This window comes from Anthonomus grandis, chromosome 14 (genome assembly GCF_022605725.1).
Source record: "Anthonomus grandis grandis chromosome 14, icAntGran1.3, whole genome shotgun sequence".
In the NCBI taxonomy this organism is placed as follows: domain Eukaryota; kingdom Metazoa; phylum Arthropoda; class Insecta; order Coleoptera; family Curculionidae; genus Anthonomus; species Anthonomus grandis.
Window position 1 is genome coordinate 4989524 of NC_065559.1, and position 27554 is coordinate 5017077.

A 27554-nucleotide genomic window follows, 5' to 3' on the forward strand; every position below is an offset into this window, starting at 1 on the left:
TTGCTCTTTTTCTTTATTTAAATCTATGGACAAAATAGAGTGATCGCCAATTTTGGGTGTTAAATGGACTCTGTGTGGGAGCTGTTTATGATTGGTTATTATATAATCTATAAGAGTTGGGCTATTAGGCGCAATTCTGGTAGCTGTTTTATTGTTGTATTGCCGTAAAATGTATCTTTTAAAAGATCAAAATTAAAATCTCCCACTATAATATTAATGCCGATAAAATCACTTACAAGATCAAGATAGTCATTAAAGTATTCTAAGAATTTACCATCCTGTCTTTGGGGAGGGTGATATAAAACAGTACACAAATATTTAACACCAGACGGAGACATTTCAAGAGACAATAACCAAACATAATTATCAACACACTGAACAGTTTTAAACTTATATCTAATATCACACCTAACCAGAGTGATAACACCTCCTGTTCTGTTGTTGTTAGTGGTACATTGCTCTAATTTATACCCATCTACATGCAATTCACATAATTCAATTTCTGGACTAACATGTGTCTCACTTAAAAATACTATTCTAGGCCTCCAATCATTAATTAAAACTAGAATGTTATCCTTGTTGTTAAGATATCCCTGACAATTTAAATATATTATACTAGAATTTAAAACAATATTAGAGTCTAATTGCTATTTTAAGTACTTACTACGTTGGAAGTCTTCAATTCTCTTGTACAATTCACATCTCTGTACATCCCAAGAAACATGGCTCACATCCAGATTAAGACCATATTTCTTATTGGACACAGCACAGTTTGCACATTTAACAAAAAAATAAAGGTCATTTATTATTATTCTAATGAATAATCAAAATTCCAAATCTAAGACATACTTAAAAAGATTAACAAAACATCTCATCAGGTGTGCATTTGACATTTATTCAGTATTTTAGTTTATTTTGTATTTTAGTATATATTGTGTTTTAGTTAGTAGTTTAGTTTTAGAAGAAACAACCTTTTTTATAAGTTTACTACACCAATATTTGAGGAAACATTCGCCAATTCAATTTCAATTCTTTCCATTTATTTTGTCCAGGCAATTGAGGTCCCATGGCTACTTTAAAAAGTTAGAAAATTGACCTGAAAGAACTGTTTTTCTTACAGGCAGTTGAGGTAGGATTTTAATTCGACCGTCTGTAAGGTGAAAATATTTTTCTTTGGCAGGTCAGTCTTCAGTACCTCCTAGGTCCCATATCTACTTGCAAGAATTAGAAGAGTGAATAGGTCAGCGATTTCCTTTGGTTCTGACGATATTTTATCATTAAATTGCATCTGATTTCGATATCCCTGTAGACACTCCTTTTAGATTTTAAATATTACCAGAAATATTTAGGAATGTTAGTTTGAGAACGGCTGACAAATCCCTGGTAATTCATTTAGACTATCTTCTTGGCATTGACTCTTATTTCCCTGTATTTTTTTAAATTCGGCATTATTTCCTCTGATTTTGTTAATTTTAGTTTATTCTTCTCCTTCATATGTAGTTTTATGCTCTCTTTAGAAAAATAAACAGGAAAATTAAGATTTTTCTATAAACCCCTAGGTACAAAGTGAATAATACCAGCTTTAAGTAGGATTCTTTATAGTCTTAAAGTGAAAGAAAAAAATGGTAAAATATATAAGGGATCAGGAACAGGAGTATCCCGACTATCTTTTTATAATATTATAATTTAATACCTTAATGGATGTAATAGTTGTCCTAATTTCAATAGTTTTGTAGGATTTTCATGAATACAAACACTACAATCTCATTCTCGGTTAATACAATCTCTAACTTTTATGCAAACCATTTTTTCTCGGGATAAGTAACTTCTTAGCTTTAAAATTGTATTATTGACGTACCAGCTGTTGGTGATATTAATGTGCTACATTATTCGCATTGCAAACAGGGACCAGGATTCAATGGTATAAGCCTTATCTACTTATTAGACTGAGAGAGGGATTTATTAATGAGAATTCAATTTTTCCCCCGATTTTGTATATCATGGTTTAATTTTATTAGTAGTGTCTGGATTGTATGGAAATAGTGTTTTTCGGGCTTAATTGATCTAGTTATACAAGAAAAGTATCACTTTATTCCCATCCTCTTCTGATTCTTAGACTGAGAGAGGGATATATAAATAAGAATTCAACTTTCCCTCTATTTTCTATATCATAGTTTCATTTTATTAATAGTGTCTGGATCGTCTGGAAATAGTATTTTTCGGTCATATTTGATCCAATTATACAAGAAAAGTATCACCTTATTCCCATCCTCTTTTAATTCTTAGACTGAAAGAGGGATATATAAATGAGAATTCAACTTCTGACGACCCTATTTTCTATATTTATATCATTTTCTATATCATGGTTTCATTCTATTAATAGTGTCTGGATTGTCTGGAAATAGTGTTTTTCGGGCATAATTGGTCCAATTATACAAGAAAAGTATCACTTTATTCCCATGCTCTTCTAATTCTTAGACTGAGAGAGGGCTATATAAATGAGAATTCAACTTTTCCCCCTATCATGATTGTTGGTATTTTTGTTATATTACCAGTTAATTCAATTAAAGTCCCAGTCACTAATTAAACTTCAGTGTTTTGCCCTGTTTAATTAGGTTATCCTTTTTTCCTTTGTCACGATGCTACGACTGTAGTTACGATGGTAAACTGTTGAATTATAGCGTACAGTTGACGAAATCTTATTTATTGTAAAGTTGTAATGGAAGCTTTTGATTTGATCGATTGACTTGGAAAATGGGGATATTATGATGATTGTACTCTTTCCTCATTTTCTCTTTCATCATTTATTTATTGCATAGATCTCTTAATTTATATAAAATCTTTTATGGTTTATAAAGTTTTATACCCACGAATTTCACAAACATTATTAACATTATTTATTTTTAGGGCGGTAGGCCTAAATCAACACATAAAACAGACCCAGAGCCTCCTCCAAAAACTAATGCACCGTAACATCGTAAACGTAGAATCTGTGATACAAACATTCTTTTCGGGAGTACTGATCATAACCGAACATCACTTTAAAACATTACACTTAGTTTTGGAAAACCTTAACTTGTCTCAACTAGAACTATCAAAGAAGGAAGAGCTGTTTCATAGTTTACTGAACTCGCAGAACGTTAAGGACTACAGATGCTTTCTAAAAAACGATTTCGCCAGCATCTTGGTTGCTTTAACTTTAAAACAGTGCCCGGATCTATCGGAGCCTCGTTTTGATAAGCGTGAAATTGCTTATAAACATTTGATAGATTTATATAGTAAAACTCAGTTTAAGATTCGAGATATAGACAATACAAAAGATGTTAAGGCAAAGAAAAGCTCGCTTCTAAACAGGAATTTTAATACAGATACAGAAACCTTGCAACTCTTTACACAAAAATTGGAATCATTTGTTGAGGCCTCCGTTAATGAACCAATAGAGCGAATTCTTTGTATAGTAGGCCTTCTGCACAATATTTTAAGCAGTATGTTGGATTTCCAAGTGATACACGAAAGTCAAATTAAAGAAAATATTGTCTTTCATCTTATTATGCAGCTGTTTGGTTTAGGACAAGTTACGTCGCTTGCAAAATATAAAAGTCACAGCGACGGGGTCCTGAAAGAAATCTTATCGCTGGCCAACGTTTTAGACGATTTGTTTTCTTTGAAGAATAACGCGACTTGTGTGGTAAAAGAGGCTTTTCCAATAGAGTTTCTGAAAGGCTTAATGGATATACTTAATTTTTTTCAAGATGGTAAGTCTGTCAATTTTAGATTGTTTTATATGTAATACTGCCCTGCTAAGGCAAGTTGTCCTAACTGCAAAAAATGGATTACTTGATTTATTTATTTACTAAGCAATCAACAGGCTTTCGCCCAATAACAGATAACAATTATTAATAAATTTATATAATAACAAAAATGTATGCATATGATTTAAATAAGACGTAAAAAACTGCATGAACAGAAAATCGAAATAAAGTTTTGGTTAATAAAATCGTGACTTATAGTATCGAAGTACTTTTTTCTTTTTCGTTTCTTCGCATTTCATTAAGAAGGTTAATCAAACTGGTAGTGGTACTAAAGTTCTTTCTAAAACCTGCCTGCTATTCAGGAATTAAAGAATGTGATTTGATAAACGCCCAAATTTGCTGGTGAATAACTTTTTACAAAATTTTGGACACTTGAGGTCATTAAATCTCTTTGGATCACTGGTTTTTTTTAAGGGTTTTATAATTCCTTTTTTCCAGATGGTTCAATAACTATTTGCAAAATATCCTATGATTATAAAAAATCAGCACAAAAATGTTAATCTCTACAACCTCTAGTTGGTTCCCTATTAAAATTACTTAACAATCTGTCTATTGGGCTTATATATCACATCAATCAAATATATTTCAATGCAACACAATAATTTTACAAAACTCACAAAAGTATGAATCAATGTACACCTAAATTAGAATCTGTGTGTGTACAAAACAAAAGTAATTAAGAAAAGAATATATATAATTCACAATTCACTTAAAGTTATATACTATATACCAAATATACTAATATACTTTATATTATATGAAAACCACAGGGGAAAAAGAGGGAATGTCACAAAATAAAAATACTGAGATATATCGATTTTAAAGTATGGAACTTCTAAGATTCTTTGACTTAAAAATTAAATGGTTGAGATATGTCAAATATTATTTATTTAACTGTCTGCTACACGTATTCAAAAGCATTGTATTTCGAAACACATTTCAATGCAAAAAAATACAAAAAACTTGCAATTCTCCATAGCAAAAATGAGGAATGTCCAAAAAAAAATCAATTTACAAAGTAAAAAGGGATAATGTCCAATATTTCGAGGTTTCATGTATCGTAGTTATAGTATTTGTTTAAGACTTAAAAGTAGATAATATTCTATGAGTAATAGCAATAAACTAATCAAAGAAAATATCTTACCTCCGTAGTTTTATTGCTGCTTTTTCTTTTTGTTTTTAGCGGCATAAGGTACCTAACTTATCATAATAGTTTTGAGCTTCTTGAGAACAGAACACTTTCAGAGCTTGCAAATCTTTAAATTTTTCCTCGCTTATTGGGATTAGACCTGAAAATCGTATTCTATGAGTAAAAGTTTTATATTTAAAAAAAACTTACTTTCATACTTTCGGTCAGGATATAAGAATTCATCATTTCGCAATACAGGATAAATTCTTGTCTGTATAGGTGGTAGTACTGAGCTTTGTTCCCAACACCCATTATAGGAACATCTATGTGAAACAAGTCGGGGGTGCCTAATTGTGACTTCCATTTCCCTCACAGGGCGTATTGCGAACGGACAATTTTTCTTATAATTCACCTTCACAAAAAAAATCCCAGTTTCTTATTATATCGTGGCCTTCTTCCAGGTTTTCGACATGAAATGGTGCTGGCTTAACTCTGGACCTTTCTATTTCTTCGACCCAATAGCTCGGCAGCTCAGCATGGTGTTTTTGGTTCAGAAGGGCCATGTTTCGGTCGCACTCTAAATAAGAGTTAATTGGAAAAGTTATTTTGAAAGACTCCAGTCTTTTTTTGATATGAACAATATAATGCATGTATTTGATCATGTTATAGTTTTTATTTTGACCCCCACACGAGTCGCAAAATACTTCAAGGTGTTTTATCTGGGGGTCAAGGTAATTTTCAACAAAATGATTTAGCATTGAAAGAACTTCGTTACTTCCCTTTGCAGCCACTGTTTCTGAATATACGTAAAAGACGGACTCACCACTTGCTAAGATGTGAATGTTGAACAGGTACACAGATAATCTCTTGCAGTAAACATCATTCGTTGTGATGTTTGGAACGGGTACATTCTTTTGGAAATCGAGACAGATAGCTTCACGATCTTTATCTTTCTGGCACCTGATTCTTGAAGATTTTTTTCGGTCGTAAAATACTTGGGCCTTTATTTTGTGGAGCTTATTTTCATTCTCCAGTGTTAGCAAAGATTTCTGTATCTCGGCAAGAACTGATGTAAAAGTTGGCATATTCTTATTATTTTCAAATTTGAATGTTAAATTTTTTTTTTGTTGCAGTATATTGATCAGAAACACTACAGGTGTCTTTACGAGGGTACTCGAAGGATGTTGAATTTTGTATTAAAAACATTTCTTTAAAACTCTTATGAAAGAGGATGATTAGGAAATTTGTTTTGACATAGCTTTAACATTTTTGCAATATTAAGATCTTCACTTAAATAAAGATGATCTGATTTTTTGAGGCCATAACGGCTTTTGTTTCCCTGAAATGATTTAATATGGGTAACCATATTTTCATTCGTCTGGTCAGAAATTTTTCTAGGTCGATTTAAATGCTTACCTCTTAAATCATCTTTTCGAGGACGTCTTCTTTTAATAGATTTACATCTTACCAAACCACATAAATGTAAATTTTGTTCATTGTTTGATGCTAATAGATTAAAGTTCTTCAAAAGTGTCTGCCTTTCTTCACTACTGGTTTTCTCGAAACATCTCAGTCTTTTACACTTACAGTCATTTCCTAGTTCATGACTGCTTAGTGCTTACCTTTATTTTCTTGTTTACATCCGTAATCCGTCCATGTATCTTTCTTTTCTTAAACTTTTCACTGTGTTGCTGCTGCTCCTGCTGCTCACTATTTTAATTTTTTTCCATGATACACTTTTTACTTTTATATTTTTTACGTTAAAACATAACCTTAACGCTGTAAGCCGCAAAAATATGCACGAAAATCTGCATCGTAGCGATCTGTGGGCATTCATTGTTGTTATCATTTTGCCAGTGGACATTTCTAGTTTTTCCCCTGTATCTGGTGTTTTAGACGCGGCTACCAACGGACTATGCCGTGACTATGACTATCTTCTACAGGATATGTGTTTATAATAAAATATAGACGTTTCTCTAGTAGATGGCGACGCTAACTCAATTTTTGATATATTGTGACGTTCCCTCTTTTTCCCCTATGGTCTTCATATACTGACTATATTAAAACCAAAGAATGAACTAATTTATTAATGATTAAATAAACTAATGATTTAAAACGCCCTAGTTAGAATAACAAATCTTAACTATAAATATACTGATCAAATTGCATATATTTTATATTTAATTTGCAAATAAATAATTATCTACGCAACACCGTAGCAGAAACTTAATTTAAAGTTAAGAAACTTAAACAAAGTAACCTATTAATTTTTTTACTAAACACATGTTTATTTCGAACTTTCGAACTCTAATAGTACTGGGAAGAAGGTTAAAAAATTTTGGACCAATTCATGTTAAAAAACCTTTGAGTAGTTGTTCTTGTCACAAAAGGCATACTAACAGAATGCACTGCTTGGCTTCTAGTATAGCAACCCGAGTTTTCTATCGGTCGTCGCAACTCAAGAGATTTATAGATAAATATTAGCACTGACTTAGCATACATTTGCTGTATTGTAAAAACGAAAAAGAAATAACTAAATCACTTAAAAAACTCAAAATTTCTTCTATAGAGTGTAGGTGGACAGCATCCATACCCACCTCTCAAAGGTATTTAATTACTTTTTGATTGGTATATTAAAGTCTTTAAGGCTTATAGTTAGATTGTCTCAACTAATGAGATCCTTTCTGGAATGTCAATGATTTAGAGAAAATATTCAAATTTTTCTGATGGTAAAACAGTTTATTAAGTCATTGCCTATCCTATCAATTTTAATACCAATTGAGTTGAACATTGTGTTATTATTGTTTACGTGAATTAGTAGATATTATATTATTGTGATTAGTCTATTCTTTTTAATCCTAATGGTCAAAACATTGTTTAACCCATAAGATCTTTTACTTGCCTCCCCATTTCCCAATATTGCCGCTATTACATTCAAGTTCTAAACACGATTTTAGTTGTCGGAAAAAAAACTGAACTAGAACACTCAGTTAAAGTAAGCTTAACCAAAGCATTGTCAAAGTTCTGTCTCGTCTCAAAAACCGCGACTAAGCGTCAGCTTCAAATCATGGCGGTTTTCGCTAACCCGGACTATGATTTTTCACTGGATACCGACTATGATTTGGTAAGTATCCATATCCTCCCACGCAAATCTTAATTACGTACAAGCCATTTGCAGGCAATGTCTTTTCTGCAAAACATACATCTGGCAAGTCCCGGACTAATATCAGAAGAAATCGTTGATAATATTCTAGAGTGTATCAGGGAATTATGCGCGGCAAAGTACAAGAACTACAAATGTTCCATGGACGTTCTAAAAATCTTAAAAGGTACCTACTTACTTATGGGTGTAACTCTAAATCTTTCATGGTACTTTTTTTTAAGATGTTTATAAGCATTTTCAATACCTAAGCCAAAACGAATGTAAGACGGTGGCCGTGCAACTTTTGCAGCAATTTTTCCTGCGATCCGAGTATTACGGACTCGATATATCCATCCTGATCTTAGATTGTATTGAAGAACTTTGCAAAGTAAGTGCAACTTTTTAGGCTATTTACTGTTTGAACTTGAGGCGTTTGTAGGTTGATCCAGCTTACCAATACAGCCTTTGGGATGGCAGGGAAATCATTAAATTCGTGCCGAAATTCCTGAAAAGTGATTTTCAAAGAGTCAGATATAGAGCCATAGAGATCCTAGTGGAATTTTTCAAATCAGCCTGTGGTACTACAAGCCTGGAAACTATTCATAGGGCGGAGGAGTTACTGGAGCTGACCTATAAAGCTGTATATAAACCTGTTTTAAATTATATAAAATTTTATATAGTATATAAAATTTTAGAACGTTGACCTTTTTGAAGTGGAAGGAGAACTGACAGAAGAAAGGAGGATAGATGAAGTTATTTTTAGAGCTTGTTCGGCTCTCTATACGTTTTTATCTGTGATAATTGGCTGTAACAGCTGGATCGAAGAGTCTCTATTTTGTATTATTAAGTTGGAACATAGCAAAGGACTTTTTAACGTTTTGAATGGTGGTAAGTATTTTATTAAATTAATTTGGGAAATTGAAACCATTAAAAGGCAGAGGCATTAAAATTGAAAAACCATAATAAATTGGGAACATCATTTGTTTTTAATTAATACTTATTTAATTTATCTTGTACAGGGGGCATCTAGGTCTGCTGAATTTATAGGGCTTGGAATAGGCCAATTCACTGTTTTAAAGGTTCATGAAAGATTATTATCACTCAGAATGGGAATCATTAATCATGAAATCTCTGTATTAAAATTAGTTTTGAGTGCCTGCAATTTAATCATACGTCGATATTTTAATTGGATTATTGTTTTTCCAATACCTGTCAAAGAAGAGGGCATTTTGAATTTCTTTAAACCTAGCTTATCACATCACTTTTGTGAAATAAAATAACTCTGACTACCACTATCTAAAAGCGCTCTACACACTTGAGGAACACCATTTGCATTCAACACCTGACTTGTGCTATTTATAGCAATACTTGTGATTTAAAATAACACTCTTTACTACTCATATTTACTGTTATCATTATTTATTACCCTTTGTATGAGCCACTACGGCTCCCCTGTGCATTTTGTTGCAATAGTGTATGATCTTTAAAATGATATTTTTGTACACTTTGTATAAGCATGACCTATCTTAAGGCAATTAAAACATAAATGCCATAATTTTACCTTATCTACTCTTTCCTTCACAGAAGTTTTCAGAAAGTTAGCACACCTTGGCAAAACATGAGCACCAGTACACATACTATTTAAAATAGAACCATTCTGAACATTAAATATCTTCTTATGATAGTAATTCCTATCTGTATTTGTTTTTCCATATTTTTTTTACACAGCTCTAAATTCCCTAAAAAAATCAGCTTTTGACTTTAAAAAAATCCATAAATTCCCATTTTTAAACTCCCTTTCTTCACATTCTCGAAATGTTCGTCATGTCGCATCTAACTTTCCCCCCAAAATATAAATAAGAAGGGTATCCCAAGATTCACGGAGACATTATCTACCACTGTTCTTAAATTACTCGAATTTTCATTTGTCAAAGTAGGCAGCTAAAACAACTTTCACATGATTTTGAACGATAAGACACCGATTTTCATAACTTTTGCGCAAAGTTTCCCATGTTAGGGCATAGTCGTCAGCATAAAGCTTTAATAAAGTATAATGACTCTAATTATTATCTGCGCAGCATACGCTTCCAGTGACACCCTCAGATAATTGAACTTTTGAATATTTGGAATGGCAATATTTCAATTAATTATTGAATCAAAAAGGTCTTGTCAATCTTTATAATCTCCAGAGAATTTTTGTAAATTGACTAGTGGTAATTTAACCCCTTGCATACGCTCAATATATTAAGGAGAGTCAGAACCACTTATACATTATTACTTTAAAAGAGACTATAATATTCAGTCAATACTTACTTTTTTGCCTGAACGTTTAATTTTAAATACCCATTCTTCACGTTTATCCTGAGGTTTTATTTCATTAACAGACTTCAATCTGGCTATGCACCTCATCATAATCGCTTAAAATTACTGAATATTTCTCTAATTTATTATAATTTCTTTCTCTATGTTAATAAGTTCAACACGCCTTTAAAACTTCCCGCAACCCTTATAAGTTCTTTCTAAAGAGAATTTGACGAGACTTTTTAGTAAGAACTCCACGTTTCTTAGTAAGAACCTTTAAGTCCTCAGACATTGTTTTAAATTAAAAAGCGAAACCAACAGAAAAGCAATATAAATTGGAAAGGTCTCAAATTTATCTCTTGTAGCTCAGATATGCACCAGACGATTCACCTGTAGGGTACGCTTCAACTCAATCCAATTCTTGTTTTGACACTATACAGGAAGACCACAATTTCAGCCGTTGCAATAGTATTTTTGGCCCAGTGTGCATAGTAACAGGATTCGACTCAACAACACCGTCAACGACTGCCACTGCCAAACGCATTCGGTGAAATTCTTGTTTAATTTACTTAACCATAAAATTGACTGCCCATCCCTTTTGCAAAGGATTCGCTCTCATATACCACGCCCAGAATTTAGACAGTGTCCAGCTTTTAACTCGGACACAACCAGGTCCAACATTCTGTACCAGAGTCCTATTCACTTTAACAGTATTGCTGATTCTTGTGATATTCGCCATGACAATCTGGCACTTATTTTAAGTCATCTGCACTTATTATGGTCGGTGGGGGAGGCTAGACTATTTAGTTCTTAGTTTGAATACATTTATTTACTCAGTTTTTTTTTTCTGTCCTTTTGATTTTGGTTAATTCTTGATTCTTATCCTATCCTCAATTAGTGTTGATTTTTTATTATTTTTTCAAACTCAATGTTTTTTTTATATAGCAATTCTTTTATAGTTTAGTTACATGGATCTAATACAGTTCATGCATTTCTACTTGTACATTTATATATTTAATTGATTTTTCTGTAACTGAGTATAACCAGAGAGAAATATAATACAGAAAGAAAATAAAATTAGGTTAGTTAAATGATGTCTTTTGTATAACGTATCAAAGTTTGATTAGAACATGGGGGTAACGTATCTAATGGGAGATTATTAAGGTGTGCGGTTGCTTCATTATGGGGCAAACTAAACGTCGACTGATGAACGTGTTTTCGGGTAAATGTCGTCTTGGTTTTATGCTTGTATGATGGCAAGAAGTTTTAGACAAAATTAATTAAAAAAATTATAAAACTGTTTAAAGGCTTTTTTCATTTTCTCAAATACTGTTGGGAATATCAAAAATTTTCTTTCTCCATTGGATTCCCGATAAAAAATTAAATTAATTTTGTAGTATAATATTATTTAGTCGTAAACCAAAAAATAAAGACGCTATGGAGGATTCTTTTAAAAATTAGAAGATTTTTGGAAACATTTTATATTTTTTTGTATACGTATCAATCGTTTAAAAGACATCAAAAAACTCTTATAAATAAAACTTTTTTGAAAAATGTACCCAAAAAAAGTTATAATCACTTTTCCCAAAAAATGTTCCTGAAAAAATCCAAAGAAGGTACCATGTGAAAACGTTGATAATTTCGCTTTTTATTTTATTTTTTTGGAAAACTATTTATTATTACATTTTAAATTATTACATAATAAAACTATTATTCTGTAATATTTATAATAATATTTTTTTGTAATCTCAATGCGCATTAGATGCAATAAAAAAATAATTTTTAGGTTGAACAGTTTTCCAGGAAATTGAGAAAAACCTCTTAACAGTTTTTCTTAATTTTCTCGGAAGCTATTGGGAATATTAAGAATGTTCTTTTAGCATTGGAATCCTATTGAACAATAGAACAAATTGTAAAGAGTGACATTTAACCGCAAATCTTAAAATAAAGAAATTATAGAAGATTTTTGAAAAATTGTAAATTTTTTGGGTAAATTTTTTTTTTTTTTTTTAAATTAAATTTTTTTACTAATCGATAAAGCGCTCAAAACTCTTTAAAAAAGTCTAATAATACTTTTTTTAAAAATGTACTAACAAAAAGTCTTTCCCAAAAAAAAAACCTTGAAAAAATCCAAAGGGGTACCCATGTGAATTTATTGTATTATTTATTATGTTATTTTTTTCTTGGGTAACTATTTGTGTCAGATCGAAATAAAAATAGTTTTTAAGTCCATAAGTTTTCCAGAAAATTGCAAAAAACAGCTTTTCCTAATTTTCTTGAAACTTATTGAGAATATAAAAAAAAAAGAATTTCAGCATTGGAAACAGAAAGTGAGAGAGATTGCCTAGAATTAATTGCCTGGAATTAAAAAAATATTTCTATCTCTTTTAGGCTTTTTTAGACACAGAGAGAGAGAGAGAGAGGATCAAAATTTCATGTTACTTAATATAAACCTTTTATATCTCACCAAGTTGGTGTGACACGTATACAGGTCACACAGCCCGGTAAAAAAAATCATCATCATCCCCAACTAATTAGTGCTCGTCAAGGGGGTGTTAGGTCTAGTTATTTGTAACCTGTTGGAAATAAATAAATAAATAAAGCTATTTATCAATTAAGGATGTATATCATGAGGTCAATGAAGGAATCTTTAATAAAAGCCACTTCTGATATACATAGGTAGTTTTAAAACATGAAAATGCATTCTATAGCGTTAATATTTAAAAAACTTTTCCTAGACTCTCTCAATATTTTCGAGACCACACTGTATAAAAATACACCAGTCAAGAATGAACATAAATATAGTATACAAGCCTCACAACTTTCGTACTATTACTCTGCATCGAACCTGCCTCCTTAACAGCTTTTAGATAAATTAAATGTATTCTTTTAAAGACATTCATATCAGATGATCGATTTATAATAACATTATAAGTTTTATTATTATAGGAAGTTATTCTTTAGTTAACAAATTATTTTAGAATTAATGCAAAAAGTCTTCCGATGCCTGAAAAACTACTTTAATTCCGAAGATTTTATGGAACCCTACGTCGAAACTCTACTGAACAAGTGGATCAATTTGGGCTATAATTTAAACGATTTCCAGTTTAGAATGCTCGGATGTTCAGACAAAAAGACCCTATACGTTAAACATTTCGACACCTGTTTGCCTCTCTTACTTAAAATAGACCGCAACGACCTTTTTGCTGCTGCTAAAAGCCTTAATTTAACCGAAAAGCAAGTATTTGAGGTAAACAATTTTAATCAGAAACATCTTTCGTATTGTGCATTTATTAGATTTATTTTAGCGCTGCTGTACGAAAATCTTCGGTCGTGCCTTAGCGACAGATACCAGAAACGTAGGCGATAAATTTATCGAAAAAAACGTGGTAGTGACGTATCTGAGCCAAGTGTTGGGAAGTAGATTTAAAGAAAATCTAATAGAAAATATCGATCAAGTGGTGCTGAGTCTACTTGGAGCGGTCACCGATGAAAAAGCAATCGAGCAAACCCTCGGAGAGACAATTTTGTTTACAACTAAACAACTTTCTTTTCAGGATTTTAAAAAATGCCTGAACTATATTGAGGTAAGAACAACATTATTTAAATTTTTATTTCATGAACACCTATACGTAGGCTTTGTACAGGAAAAAGTAAATAAATAAATAATGTCTTTATTAAACAAAACTTAACCTACAATTACAAGAATAAAAGAATGTAGGTACCAAGTTATATAGATAGCAAGTATAAAAACAAATAGATCATATGAAAACCGTGTGATCCGCGAAATTTGTTGAGTTGAATTGAGAATGTTGATTTGAAATTGGGTTGAAAAATAAGCAATGACACAGTCTTTAATGTTACCTATTACGAGTTACTGCATTATTTCTATGTTTGGACAAAATCACTGAGTACCGTTTGCAAGAGCTGGAAAGTCAATGCTGCAGATTTATATGTCTGGGAAAGTGCCTGTAAAGATATGTAAACTTGGCTGGCTGTTCGTAGAAAATCTATTCTCTTTGTAATTGGTAGTTTTTGTGCATAAACTGCTAGCTACTTCTCCACAAATAACTCCTTACCTTTCGGAAACATTTACATGCATATCTAAGCTTTATAAATAGGTTGCCAATTCCTAGAAATCGGTCAAACTTCTTTCGTCGCAGTTTTCTGTATAAAGCTGTGGCAATTTATAATAATGTCCAGTAGTGAGTTTAAAAAAAAAGCTAAAGTCAAAGATAGCTTTATTATCATAACATAGTTGTTGACTAAGCTATTTGGTAAAACAAAAATTTAAATGTAGATATAAGATATAAATTTTAATACCTATAATAGGAACCAAGAAATATAAAAAAACTTGAGAAAATATGAAACACTAAAAAATACAATAAGAACAGTACATACATACATTAAAATTACATACTTAATACAACATAACACATAAGTAACCTAGATGTAATAAATTTAAAATTTTGTCAATGGCGATAAACAGACCATTACCAAAAGTGCTGTTTTAAACTTTTTTTGTGCACTTTAGTTGCCTTATGTTTAAGGGTAAATGGTTAAAAAGTTTTCTACCTTCAAATACAAATGAATTCTTAACAAGACTAGAGTCTTTCAAGCTCAAGGCCTCCCGACCCCTAAATTGCTCAAAAATAAGTGTTACAATTTCCAAAACAAAGAGGCAGCATAAAGTCAAATATTTACATTTAACAAATAAAGGACGACAGGCCTGATTAGCAGACCTTACTGCTCATAAATAGCGAACTGGTCTCTTCTGAAAAACAGACAAGCCATTAAAAAGATACTGCGAACAGGACCCCCAGAATGGGATACGATAGCGAAGGTGCGGCTCAATTAGGGCGTTATATGCATTTTTAAATATTGCAAAATCCAAATTATTTGTTATCACGCTAAGAGCATAACACCCAGACGAGACCTTACTGCAAACACGAGAGATATGTTTCTTAAATTTTAAAGTATCATCAATGGTTAAACCCAAAAATTTATTAAACTGTTGGGTTGCAACAAAACGAGAGTCCATAAGAATATTATTATTAATGGAACCTTTAAAATTGACAATATTAATCTTTGACACATTAAAACTCAACAAATTTGAGTCACACCAGGTTTTTAGTTTGTGAAGACCGACAGTTATTTTTTTGCTTAATTGAGACGGATTTGCATCATGCCATAAGATAGTTGTATCGTCTACAAACATACTGAACTTCCCTCCAGTAAAAATTTGAGGAAGTTCGTTGACATATAAAAGAAATAACAGTGGGCTCAAAACTGAACCCTGGGGAACACCAGCATTGACAGACAAGTGCCTTGATATTTCATCGTTATAAAGTACTCCCTGGACTCGGCCAGACAGGTAGGACTTAAACCACTCTACACAAACCTTAACTTTCTTTTGCTTAACTTTCCCAGCAGTATTTCATGATTCACGCAGTCAAAAGCTTTCGACAAATCACAAAACACCGCTGCAGCAGCATCACCGGCATTTAACCGATCATAGAGCACCCGAAGTAATGCGAAAATCGCGTCCCCGGTGCCAACATCCTATCCAAAACTGCTCAATACTCGACAAGTTTTTCAAGAACCTTTGCCAATGTAGCACGACTCCTTAGCCCTATTACTTCATTTTTTAATTCTTGCTTGAAAGTAAGTTTTCTTCGCCATTCAAATTAAGGCTCTGTAAATTCTTCCGTAATTATTGAAATATTTTAAGAAGTGTTGAAAAATTTACAAATATAATGTAGAGATCGTATATTCTTCCCAGACCCTTTGTGTACCAAGGCTTTCTTTTTGGCTCCTTAATACTTATGAGAGGAAAAGACATAGTAAATAAATTACACAATTTTTGATAAAATATCTTCATGGGGCTGTCCTCGGCAATCCGCATAACCAAGAACCGGCTCGTGTTCAGACAACCTAGCATTAACAATTTTGCAATAGACATTGGGCTGATCAAGATTAGAACAGAAATAATCTATTAATGAAGATGAAACTGCTGTAAAACGAGTTTTCTGAGCACTTAGTTTGCTTATCTTGTTTATTTAAAAAGTTTATGTTTAAGTCACCACATAGCAATACTTTAGAGTCTATAGGCAAGCTACATATTAGTATTTCTAGTTTTTCTAAAAATATATCTGCTTTTCCTAATGGAGATCTATACAAAGCTAAAACATAAAGAGAAAATACCAAAGAGAATTCAAGAGTCCGGTCCTCCAGAAGGTAATTAAATTTATCTATCTGTTTGAACTTGAAGTCTGCTAAAAGGTTTATATTTATCATAATTAATGTTCCCCCCGTGAGAATTTTTTAAACGATAGTACCTAGACATCATATAGTAATTCTCTATAAACAATGGTTCATCTTTTTTTAACTAGTGTTCTACCAATACACTCTCTAGAAATAACTTATTTGTTTGTCTATTTCTAAAAAAGACGATCCATCCTCCAATAAATCTACGTCAGGTGATTGACTAACACTGCTATTCCCTTCCAGAATTAAACTCTCATGAATATGAATTTCTACACTATCAACAACTAAAACTGGCTGAGTGTTCACGATATCTAGATCTAAATTTTGAACAATATCAGAATTAATATTTGTGTGAGTTGAAGGACTAATTGTCACAGATTTTGATGAAATTTTATTACGTGAGAAAACGTCTGTAACAACAATATATAGGGAAAGAATTTTACAAAGGGATTTATTTGTATATCTATATTTAAGATTTGTTTTGATGTCTTGAATTAATCTAATGCTAGAGTTATAGCCTTGACAGTAGGTTGATATACATTTATGATCCTTAAGTATCTTAGTTCAGAATACGTTGTTAAATCACATTTAATAAACATTATTAGGTTTGTTGTTTTTCCTATAGCTAAAAGCTTCCATAGCTAAAGCTGCATTATTTAATAAATCAGAACAACTTCTTAATTTCTCTGTAGGTGTTTCGTCTTTTATAATTTTTGATTATTATGGACCCAAAATTTCAATTTTTCTTTCTGTTGTGCTTTTTAAAATGACTTTGCTTATATCTGCTAGAATAGGTTAACTAGATTAGCACAAAAGTACACTTAATTATTTATTTGTAGCAGTTATTAACTGGGTCTGGGTTTATTTGTGGGAAGGGGACCCACAAATTATCCAAGACAATTTTTTTCTGATTTTCTTTTTTAAGAGAAACACATTACAGAACACTTAATAAGATTTAATTTTAAATTATTGCTTGACGAGAATGTTGAAATACTTGACAAATCTTCCTTTATTCTACTACAACCGCCAATACATCATCAGCTTTAAAAGAGTGTATTAAAAATAAGATCAGAAGGCACCAGAAGTTATTATGTAAAAATAAAAATTACACGAATAATAGAATTTATAGAATACGTTGTTAAGGGAATCAATTAGTGTTTCCTTAGACAATTAACGATGTTTGCTTTAAGAGAATATACAGTGAAAGCTCTCCTTGCGGACAGCTCCTATAAGCGGACATCTCTTTTAACCGGACAAAGTTCCTGGAACCGAATTTCAGCATATCATTTTCAATGTTAAATGCATTCCGATAAGCGGACGCGAAACTCTAATACCCGGACGATTTTTAGTTCCGCTTATTGCAATGCACATATCTACATACATAAAATTCGGTAATTCCCCGATTTATATTAGATATTTTGATTTGATTCTCCATTTACGCATTTCGTTGGTTAGCCAGTATGTAATCTTGTAGTTTATCTTCAGTTCAGGCAAATTCGCAGTTGATTGAGATATTTTATTATTTTAACTGTAAAATGGCAGCAAAAAAAAGGATGCTCTCGTTAAAGGAAAAGATGGAAGTTGTTAACGTATTAGACAGAGAAAGTGTTTCAGTTCGTCATTTGGCAAAGATGTTTAATAATGGGAAAACGCAAGCAACTGAAATTGCCAAAAATAAGGAAGATATCAGGAGTAAATGGCAATCAGGAACTAATATAAATCAAAAGGAGGATTTTTTTTAAAGGAAGGATTTGCTATAGACAAAACATGTTTTGAGTGGTTTGTGAAAGCTAGAAGTCAGAAAATTCCAATCTCAGGGCCGTTAGTGAAAATGAAAGCTAAAGAAATCACCATTACTTTGGGCTATAATAATTTCAGTGCGTCCGACGGGTGGCTGCAAAAGTGGCGCAAGAGACATAGTGTGAGTTACAAATGCATATCTGGCGAAGCTGCTGCAGTAAATCAAGTTGATGTGTCACAATTTTTGGAGAAACTTCCGTCCATGTTGCTTGGCTACAAACCAGAAGACGTGTACAACGCAGATGAAAGTGGACTTTTTTTTCGCGCATTGCCCGACAAAACTCTGTCCCTTAAAGGAGAAACATGTGTGGGTGGAAAGTTGTCTAAAGATAGACTGAACTATTTTACTGAGTGGTTACTGGAATTCGACTGGAAAATGGGAATCCAAAAAAGGCAAGTTCTTTTATTTTTAGACAATGCATGCTCTTATCCTCGTGATCTGAAAATTAAAAATGTGAAAATTATATTTTTACCGCCAAACACAACTTCAGTTTGTCAGCCCTTGGATATTATACAGAACTTTAAATTTTATTATCGGCATTTGATTTTAAAACATATTTTAACAAAAATTGACGATGTCCAAAGCTTATCTGAGCTTACAAAGTCTATTAATGTGGTAGAAGCTTTGTATTTTATAAAAACAGCATGGGATAAAGTAAATTCCTCTACAATTAAGAACTGTTTTGGCAAAGCTGGATTCAGAAAAAGTGGATGTAGCTCAGAATTTGCTGAGCAAAATTATTGCGATGCTGAAGACGATCTGCCCTTAGCGACACTTGCTCAGTTAGTGCGACATGCCAAACATTTAGGAGTAGCAGACCCCCAGAAAGTAGATGATTTCCTGGCCTTAGACAATAACATAACAACAGAAGAAAATGCCATTGACAACTTGTCCAAACGATTCAGAAGAAGAAGTGGAACTGGTGGACTCACTAAAAGGTTCAAAAACTATAAATTCATATGGGGAAACTCTAAATCATATTTCTATATTGAAAAAATTTGCTAAAGATGATTTCACTGCATTTCAACATTTAAAAAATTTAGAAAGTTATTACGAAAATTGTCTTCTTCAGCAAAAGATGGTGAAATTTCGTCAGACAAACATTTTAAACTTTTTTCAAAAAGCTAAAGAATAGTGTTTTTTTTTTTTAATTCTCGTACCATGTATTGAAGCATTTATGTTGTTGTATGCGTATACATACATTATAGCATAAATACATACTTTAAAAATGTGGCGAGTTTCTGTTTTATTTTCCTCATGATTATGTATTACCTCATTTCCTCATGATTATATACCCCGTTATTTATACTCTATACTCACATACCCACTTTTAAACGGACACTTCCCATAAGCGGACAAAAGTTACGGAACCCTGAGTGTCCACTTATGGGAGCTTTCACTGTATTTGTTATAATTTTCATTTTTTTTTCATTACAGGGCTTCCTATGTAGCAGTATGTCCTTAACAGACTTCCTCATCAACGGAACAGCTAAGAATAAAATACAATTAATAGCGTTGGAACTCCAATTAAAAATCTACAACACTGTTGCTGAACAACGACTGAACGCATTTTATCACTATGCAATTTTTATAGATCTAATTCTTTCTAGTTTAAAAAGAAACTTGTCCTGGTCAGTGTATTTCTTAAGGGATACCATATATTCTCTAATACATTTGATACAAAACACGAATCTGAGCAAACCGGTCTTGAGATACCTGTTTTCGTTCCTGAAAAAGATTTTACCCGAAAGGTGCAAAGAGTTTCAGTCGTTTTTAGTTTTTACAGTTAATTCTCTAAAGAAAACCTTTTCTGAACAGGATTCTTTAAAAGGCATTTGCATAGAAATCTTAGAATACCTCATAGTTGCGAATGGGGAACGACTATTGATCGGGATAAAAAAACTCGACAGTTTTCCCTCCTCGCCTGAATTCGACAAAATCAGGGCGACGCACCATAAAATTAAATACGACCAGGGACAACTATCTTTAGAGGACGAAATAAGGACTTTTTTGGAATACAACGAAATGGCCGCGAGACAGGACAGTTTGGACCATTTAAAAACGATTTTGTCAAAAGAAAAACCCCAACTTGACAAACTTTATGTAAAACTGAAATTAATGAGGGGCTTTTCGGAGGACTGCGAGAAGAGTTTGCTGCACAGATTGACTTCGTTGCTAATAAAAATGAGCTGTTATCCGAACGAGAACGTGAGCCATACAGCTATAAGGTGTCTGGGAGAATTGGGACCGGCAGATTTGAGAACAATCGTGTTAGAGCCTGAGAAAAGGGCGTTTGATTACAAATGTACCCCGTTTGAATTGCTTACGGGACACGTATTGTCCTTGTTGGCTCAGTATATTGTTGACGGTAACATTAAGGTGGTGAAGGAAGCTAGCGTAGCCCTGTATGAAGTTCTGAAGTTTAAGGAGGGTAAAAAAATTGTTGGTAAGTTCACTTGAAGTGCATCCTAACATTTCAGTTAAAAATAAGTACAGTTAAGTTCGATTAACTGGTTGTTAAGTGTGTTTTTTTAACGAATACAATAAGTTGAAGAATGCAGTGGTGCACCAACATGAGTAATTCAGTATACATCATTTTCAGGTATAAATTCGCTCATCCTGGGACACACTGTATATTAAAAATATTTATTACCTGCTGCTTCTGTTATCACATGTTTTATATATGTTCATAATCACTTCCTTTTCAGCATTGGTCAAATGTTTTCGTACTCTTTTCTTGGGGGGTGACAATGGGGGTGTACGTGGCGCGTCAGCCATTATTTGTTAACAAACAAATTAACAAAAAAATAAACACAATCTCAACTTTTCAATATTGCGAAGATTCAAATATTCGAATAGCAGAAAATTCAACCAAAACGATCTAAAGCCGCTCGACTTATAAAATTAAATAAAACCCTCATGAACCCTATCGAGGCTCTAGGCCACACCTCCGGCGCAGAACGATCCCGTGACCATTCCATCTGTTCGGTAACGCAAGTATAATGGCTCGTTGCTATTTTCCTAACTACATGAAGATGATGAAGGCGAACTATCAGGTTCATATTCATCTGAGGATTCTCGGAAAGGATCGGGCTCTTCATCAGAAAATATCTCGTTCATCAGCTTTTGAAGACGCTGCTGTTCTTTATTATAACTATCCATCTTTTCAAAAAAAAATCTAAAATTAGCTTGGAAAACAAGATTTGCGATAAAACCTTACCTTAGTCAATAATAAAGACCGCTAATAAACAAATATCAAAACACACACCTTTTCAAAACACAAGTTTTAAGTTCTTTACTGTTTGACTGATCACACATAAATGACGATAAACAACAAGAGTAGGCTAGTTTTGTTTTGAATCAAGTATGATTCACGTGGCCTACTGTGAGACACACTTGATTCATGTTCAAAAACACAATTTATGACAGGTATTGACAAGTAATTAATCGTGGGTCATCATTTTTATTATTTTGGTGAAACAAATAAAAAATAGCTTTTGGCTCGAAGGGTAAAAAAAATTGTATTGTGGCAGTTAACGTGTTAAATGAATTATAAAGGCTAGAAAACGAAATTCCTGTACATAAAAATTTTATTCTTAAAAATGAAACAACTGAAATACTTTAAGCAATCGTGTAAGAAAGTTTAAGAAAAATTTAATAAAAAAATTCTAAAACAAATTGAAAAAAAATTCTGTTAAACAAAATAAGGATTGTTTTGTGTATAATACAAAGTCAAAAGTAAAAATTAGAAGTAATAATGCACGTACAAAAATAGCGCAGGACTATCCGGTTTATCAGTGAACTAAAAACATTTAATAAATACTGTGTTTGCAGAGACAAATAGATGCATAAAAGATAAATTCGGGGTCATGAATAAATATTTATTTTAAAAAAAACATGCACAGTTATTAATTTTTTTCTTGAAGTGGTATTTATTGAATTTTTGTATTTATTGATTTCTTGGGAAATATATTTTTATTCATGTAAAACTTTTTCCAGATTCTTCTTATGACTTTGGATATGGACCTATTAATAAAGATTTTCTTGTCCCATATACGAGTAACTGGGATAAACCATCCCAAATCAGGATCGACGTTCAGGTTTTAAAAACGTCGATAAACTCGGACGTATGGTGCCCAAAAAAGGTCGTCGCGAGCAACGAATGGATTACTTCAGTGGTGTTAGCTCTACTAGATTCTTTTGATGATGGTTGTTATTTGAAAAGTCTAGTGCCTGTATGCCGAGTGAAGGTATTTAAATAGAGTTAAAGAGTTACTTATTTTATTGGATTTTACGTCACTAAATAAATATGGAAAATACTATATTATATTGAAAAGGGGAAATATACTTATTCGCGTATTTAAGGGAAGTTTTTATTAATGACCTTATAATGGCTTCTGGAGCCTGTTGTAGAAATGTTAATTGTCCCCGGTATGTCCAATTTTGGACTAAATGCTCTTTTTTTCCCGTGCCTGTATTCACCTCTTCATTTAAATTCGTCATCTTTCAAATATTCCATGTATTCTTTCATATTCCATTTACCGATTTAAAAAATATTCATATCAAATTATTGGGAAAAAGAAACCGTATTTCAAAAGTAGTTGTTTCCACTAATGTGCTATTTAAAAAAGTAAAGTAAATGCCAAAATAAATGTTTTGGACATTTTAAATAGGCGTGTAAACGAAGTCATAAAAGCCAACGAAAACTATTTTTTCCGTGATTACTTGATTAAAAATTAAAACTTTTAACGCATTCATGGCACCCTATTTTGAAATTAAAAAAATGATTTTGTCTATGAGTATAAAACAAAAAGTAGCAAATAGAGTATCATTGTTTTTAGAATATCATTTTCTATCGAAATACGTAATAATATACCAAGTATCCCATTTAAAATAAGAAAGTTTAGTCTCTTCCTGTTAAACCGGAAGTGATGGTAAATAACAGAATATGTATCGATATACCAAATTTCATTTGTTTATCTTAAAAAGTAAAAAAGTTAATAAGTTTTTCCTTTTTTCTGTGTCACCCAGTATATGCACTTCATTTTTAAATAGTGACATCAGAACAATATAAATCTTACACTTAGAATTAAGGAGTATAGGTGGTTTTACTAAATTTTCATCAATATTTTAGGCAAAGTTTTCAGAGAATCTGCTACCACTACTCATATACTTAATGCTTTCGAATAACAATGGAATTGTCATTCAAATTCTCGCTGCGCATTTTAACGAGTTCTTTAACCAACATTGGAATTTGACCGTATTATCGAGCGCCGCCACTGATCAGAACCTTATCCCTATAAACAAAAAAGCCGTGAAGTGTATGCTGGACGTCATTAATTTCATTAGACAACAACCGAGTGTATCTAAAAAGTAACCTATATTAAGTCTTTTAGTTATGATAGTATAACGTAAAGATTCTGTTCCAGATTGGCAAGTCTTAAGCTAAACTACCTGGCCATAGCGAAAGCGGCCGCTTTTTGCTCCGCGCATTTCTCCGCACTTTTGTATGCGGAATTATGGTGTCAGGAACAGATGGACGATTTCGAGAAACAAAAAACCAAAAATAAAATCGCCTTCGAAAACGGCCATTCGGTTTTAGATTTTATTTATGAGTCCGTGGATAAGGAGGTTGCCATTCCTTTGCAGCAAATATTACAGACTGTAAGTATTAATAGGAATATGTAAGTTTGTTGCATTAAGTTCCTCTATGTTATACGAGGATAAGAAAGAGAGAACAAATGACAATAATTATTACTAGAAAAACTATCGGGTTATAATAATAATAATAATAAACAAAATTTATTACTCTTCATAAACAAGTACAAAATACAGTATAAAAATTAAGAAATACACAATGTCTATGAAAAATAAAAGGCCGTGTTACGTCAGTATTCTGGTACGCAGACCAGATACTGTTTAGGCGCTCTCTAAAAAAATGTAAAAAATATAACATTAAAAAAATTTTGCTCTACAACCAGTACCAATCTTTCAAATTACAGATCATAACAGTTGAAACTTAAAAATACAAAAACACATTCAGCGACATCACACAAAAAATCAAAATCAAAATAAAAGACCAACTTTATTTACTGACGTAAAAACAGAATGTCTTTAGTTTTTCTTTGAAAAGTAGAACAGACCAGATCAAATGATGTAATCTTTAAGGTATTCAAACTGGAAGCCAAATTATATGAAAAGCTTCGTTTAAAAAGTTCTTTTCTGTGTCGAGGAATAGTAAGAAGATGTACATTCCGTATCTGCTCTAAAAATCTGCTCTATCATACAAGTATTGAGGAGATTTAAATTTGGGGATCGTGACACGTTGAGATTTCTATTATACTTTTTAAATCCACATTTATATTTCTATTGGCAATTTCTGTATTATTTAAGTGAAAGTGAAGATAGAGTTGGGTGTCGACCGCATACAAATGGCAGCTACAAAATTTTAAATGGTCTTTAAATCGACATGTATAAATTGTATACAACAATGGCCCGAGGATACTTCCCTGAGAAACACCTACTGATAAAGGTACTGAGTTAGATTTTATACCATTCAAAATGATCTGCTGGCTGCGATTACCCAAAAATGATTTAAAAAATGTTATTGCATCTCTTGGAAATCCTATATAACTTAAAATTGATAATAAAATCCTATGATTAATTAAGTCGAATGCCTTTGTGTAGTCAAGTAAAATTAAAGCAGTAAACTCCCCTTGATCCCACGCTCGATATCTGTCACATCAGCCATGGCCGTAGCACAGCTATATCCTTGACGAAACCCTGATTGTTTGAGTGGCAAAATTTTATGACTGTTCAAAAATACTCGAGCTTGATTATTTGCAACTTTTTCGAGAATTTTGGAAAGAACGGGAAGAATGCTTATTGATCGGAGATCTTTAAGTTCCTTTGGTTGAGCTATTTTGGCCAAAGGCGTGACTAACGCGTGTTTCCACATATTTGGAAATACTGAATTTTTCAAACATTCGTTTATTATGAGAAGCACAAAGGGGACAATAAATAGACAACAAATCTGAATTAATATAATATTAAGCCCATAACAACCATAAGCTTTACTTTTTATGGAAAGAATAATTCTTATTAACTCGATTTCGGTTATTTCGAATCATTCAATCATCAATTTTATTATCATAAAACTGCAGCAGATTCTGATTTGCTTGATACGGTTGTGATACAGTTCCAGGTAAAAAAATTATTAATTAAGTTTGTCATAAATTTCTCCAGGGTGAAGTACCATTATGTAAAGCAAAATAATAGACGAAGAGTCCTGTGCTGTACTTCACAATCTTTATTTCAAGAATCCCGACGCGTTTCGGTTGTTAAACCATTGTCAAGGGAAAACTATGTAAGTAGAATATAAAAGGTTGTTATTAAACTAATAAATTAATTAAAAACATAGTAAAACTTACATGATATTATTACAAAATGTCCATAAAAAGGTTAAAAAAACGGCACACACATAACATGACAATTTCAAATTAAGAATTAAAGAACATTTAAATTCTCAGAAGTCGCCTAATGATAAAAGATCTGTATTTGGATTGCACCTCAGAAAAACAGGTCATTCATTTAATACAGACGACAATTTCAAAGTTTTGCACAGCCTAAATAAAAGCAAAAAATTAAATATATTAGAAAATCTAGAAATAGCAAAACTAGAAATAAATACACAAGTTAGTTGTCTGAACGAACCTATTAACGCCCACTACCGAGAGGCGGCCAAAATTGTAAATTTGTTTAAGTAGTTTCCACATTCCTGTGAATTTACTGTTTTTTTAAAATTTTCTGTTAACCGCATTTAATCCTAGATGTCCCTATTAGTAATAGTATTAAATATCTGTGTATAATGTAATACCCATGTAAAGTTTTTTAAAAACCAAAATCCGTTATTGTTTGTAAATATGGTGTGATGACATGTTTTTTAGATTGATATATTGTCATGTTATGTGTGTGCCGTTTTTTTAACCTTTTTATGGACATTTTGTAATAATATCATGTAAGTTTTACTATGTTTTTAATTAATTTATTAGTTTAATAAAAACCTTTTATATTCTACTTACATAGTTTTCCTTTGACAATGGTTTAACAACCGAAACGCGTCGGGATTCTTGAAATAAAGATTGTGAAGTAAACAGGACTCTTCGTCTATTATTTTGCTTTATATATTAGTTAAGTTTACATCACATAATTCTAGGAATGTTCTTTTGTCTATTTTTAACAACATTTAGTTTTTTCAGTTCTGCCCAGGTTTCCCTACTTGATAAATTCGAATTAAATTTTGTTCGTAAAAAGGCTTTTTTCTCATTACGGATCGCTGCCGTCATGAAATCGCGCAATTGCTTATAATAATCATAGGCCGCTGGCTGTCTTGTAGTTTTAAAGTTACCCAACGCTCTATTTCGTAATTTCTGAAGAAGCCTTTATCAGTTATCCAGGGAGCGTATTTGTAGTTACGATTGCGTTTAAAGGTTTTAATAGGTGTATGTCTGTCAAAAAGAGCTAGCATGTTTGCAGTGAAAAATTCCACTTTTTCGTTGATATCACGCAACTCATAAATATGGCAGTGATTCGAGATCGTATTGAAAATTATTAAGACTTATTTTATTTAAAGAACGAAAAGTAAATACCACTGGATGCTGCTTTTCAATTTGAAATTTAAATTTTAGAAACACGGGAAAATGATCAGAAAGATGTACATTGTGTATTCTGGTCTCTTGTATGCATTCAATGTTTGTAAATATTAAATCAATTAAGGATACTGAAGCAGGGTTTATATGAGTTGGTTCATTCATTACTTGGGTAAGGCTAAATATGTCCATTATTGACTCTAAGCGTTTAGTATTATCTAAAAATTTTAGAAAATCAATGTTAAAATCACCAGTACATATAATGTTCTCAGATAGAGTATATAAGTTAGCCAAAATATTCTCTAAATGTAAATAGAATTGGTCTATATTGGAATTTGGTGGTCTGTAGACATTTCCTATAACAGCATTATCATTACGTGACTTAATCCTAATCCAAATACATTCAATAAAATCAAATGATAACGCACTCACAATTTCAAAGGAAATATTAGAT

The 27554-nt window shown here is 32.1% G+C and overlaps 1 protein-coding gene across 3 annotated transcripts in view; it reads left to right on the plus strand.

The window, feature by feature from the left end:
- Nucleotides 1-27554, plus strand: part of LOC126744537 (serine-protein kinase ATM) — a 66370-nt gene that overhangs the window by 17480 nt on the left and 21336 nt on the right. For all 3 annotated transcript variants that reach the window (XM_050451979.1, XM_050451981.1, XM_050451982.1), the window contains exons 10-21: nt 2908-3755; nt 7899-8065; nt 8120-8270; nt 8326-8471; nt 8523-8723; nt 8779-8971; nt 13366-13634; nt 13693-13971; nt 19890-20898; nt 22452-22702; nt 23587-23825; nt 23882-24116. In XM_050451979.1, coding sequence (XP_050307936.1) covers nt 2908-3755; nt 7899-8065; nt 8120-8270; nt 8326-8471; nt 8523-8723; nt 8779-8971; nt 13366-13634; nt 13693-13971; nt 19890-20898; nt 22452-22702; nt 23587-23825; nt 23882-24116 — 3988 coding nt within the window. The remainder of the gene's footprint in view (nt 1-2907; nt 3756-7898; nt 8066-8119; nt 8271-8325; nt 8472-8522; nt 8724-8778; nt 8972-13365; nt 13635-13692; nt 13972-19889; nt 20899-22451; nt 22703-23586; nt 23826-23881; nt 24117-27554) is intronic.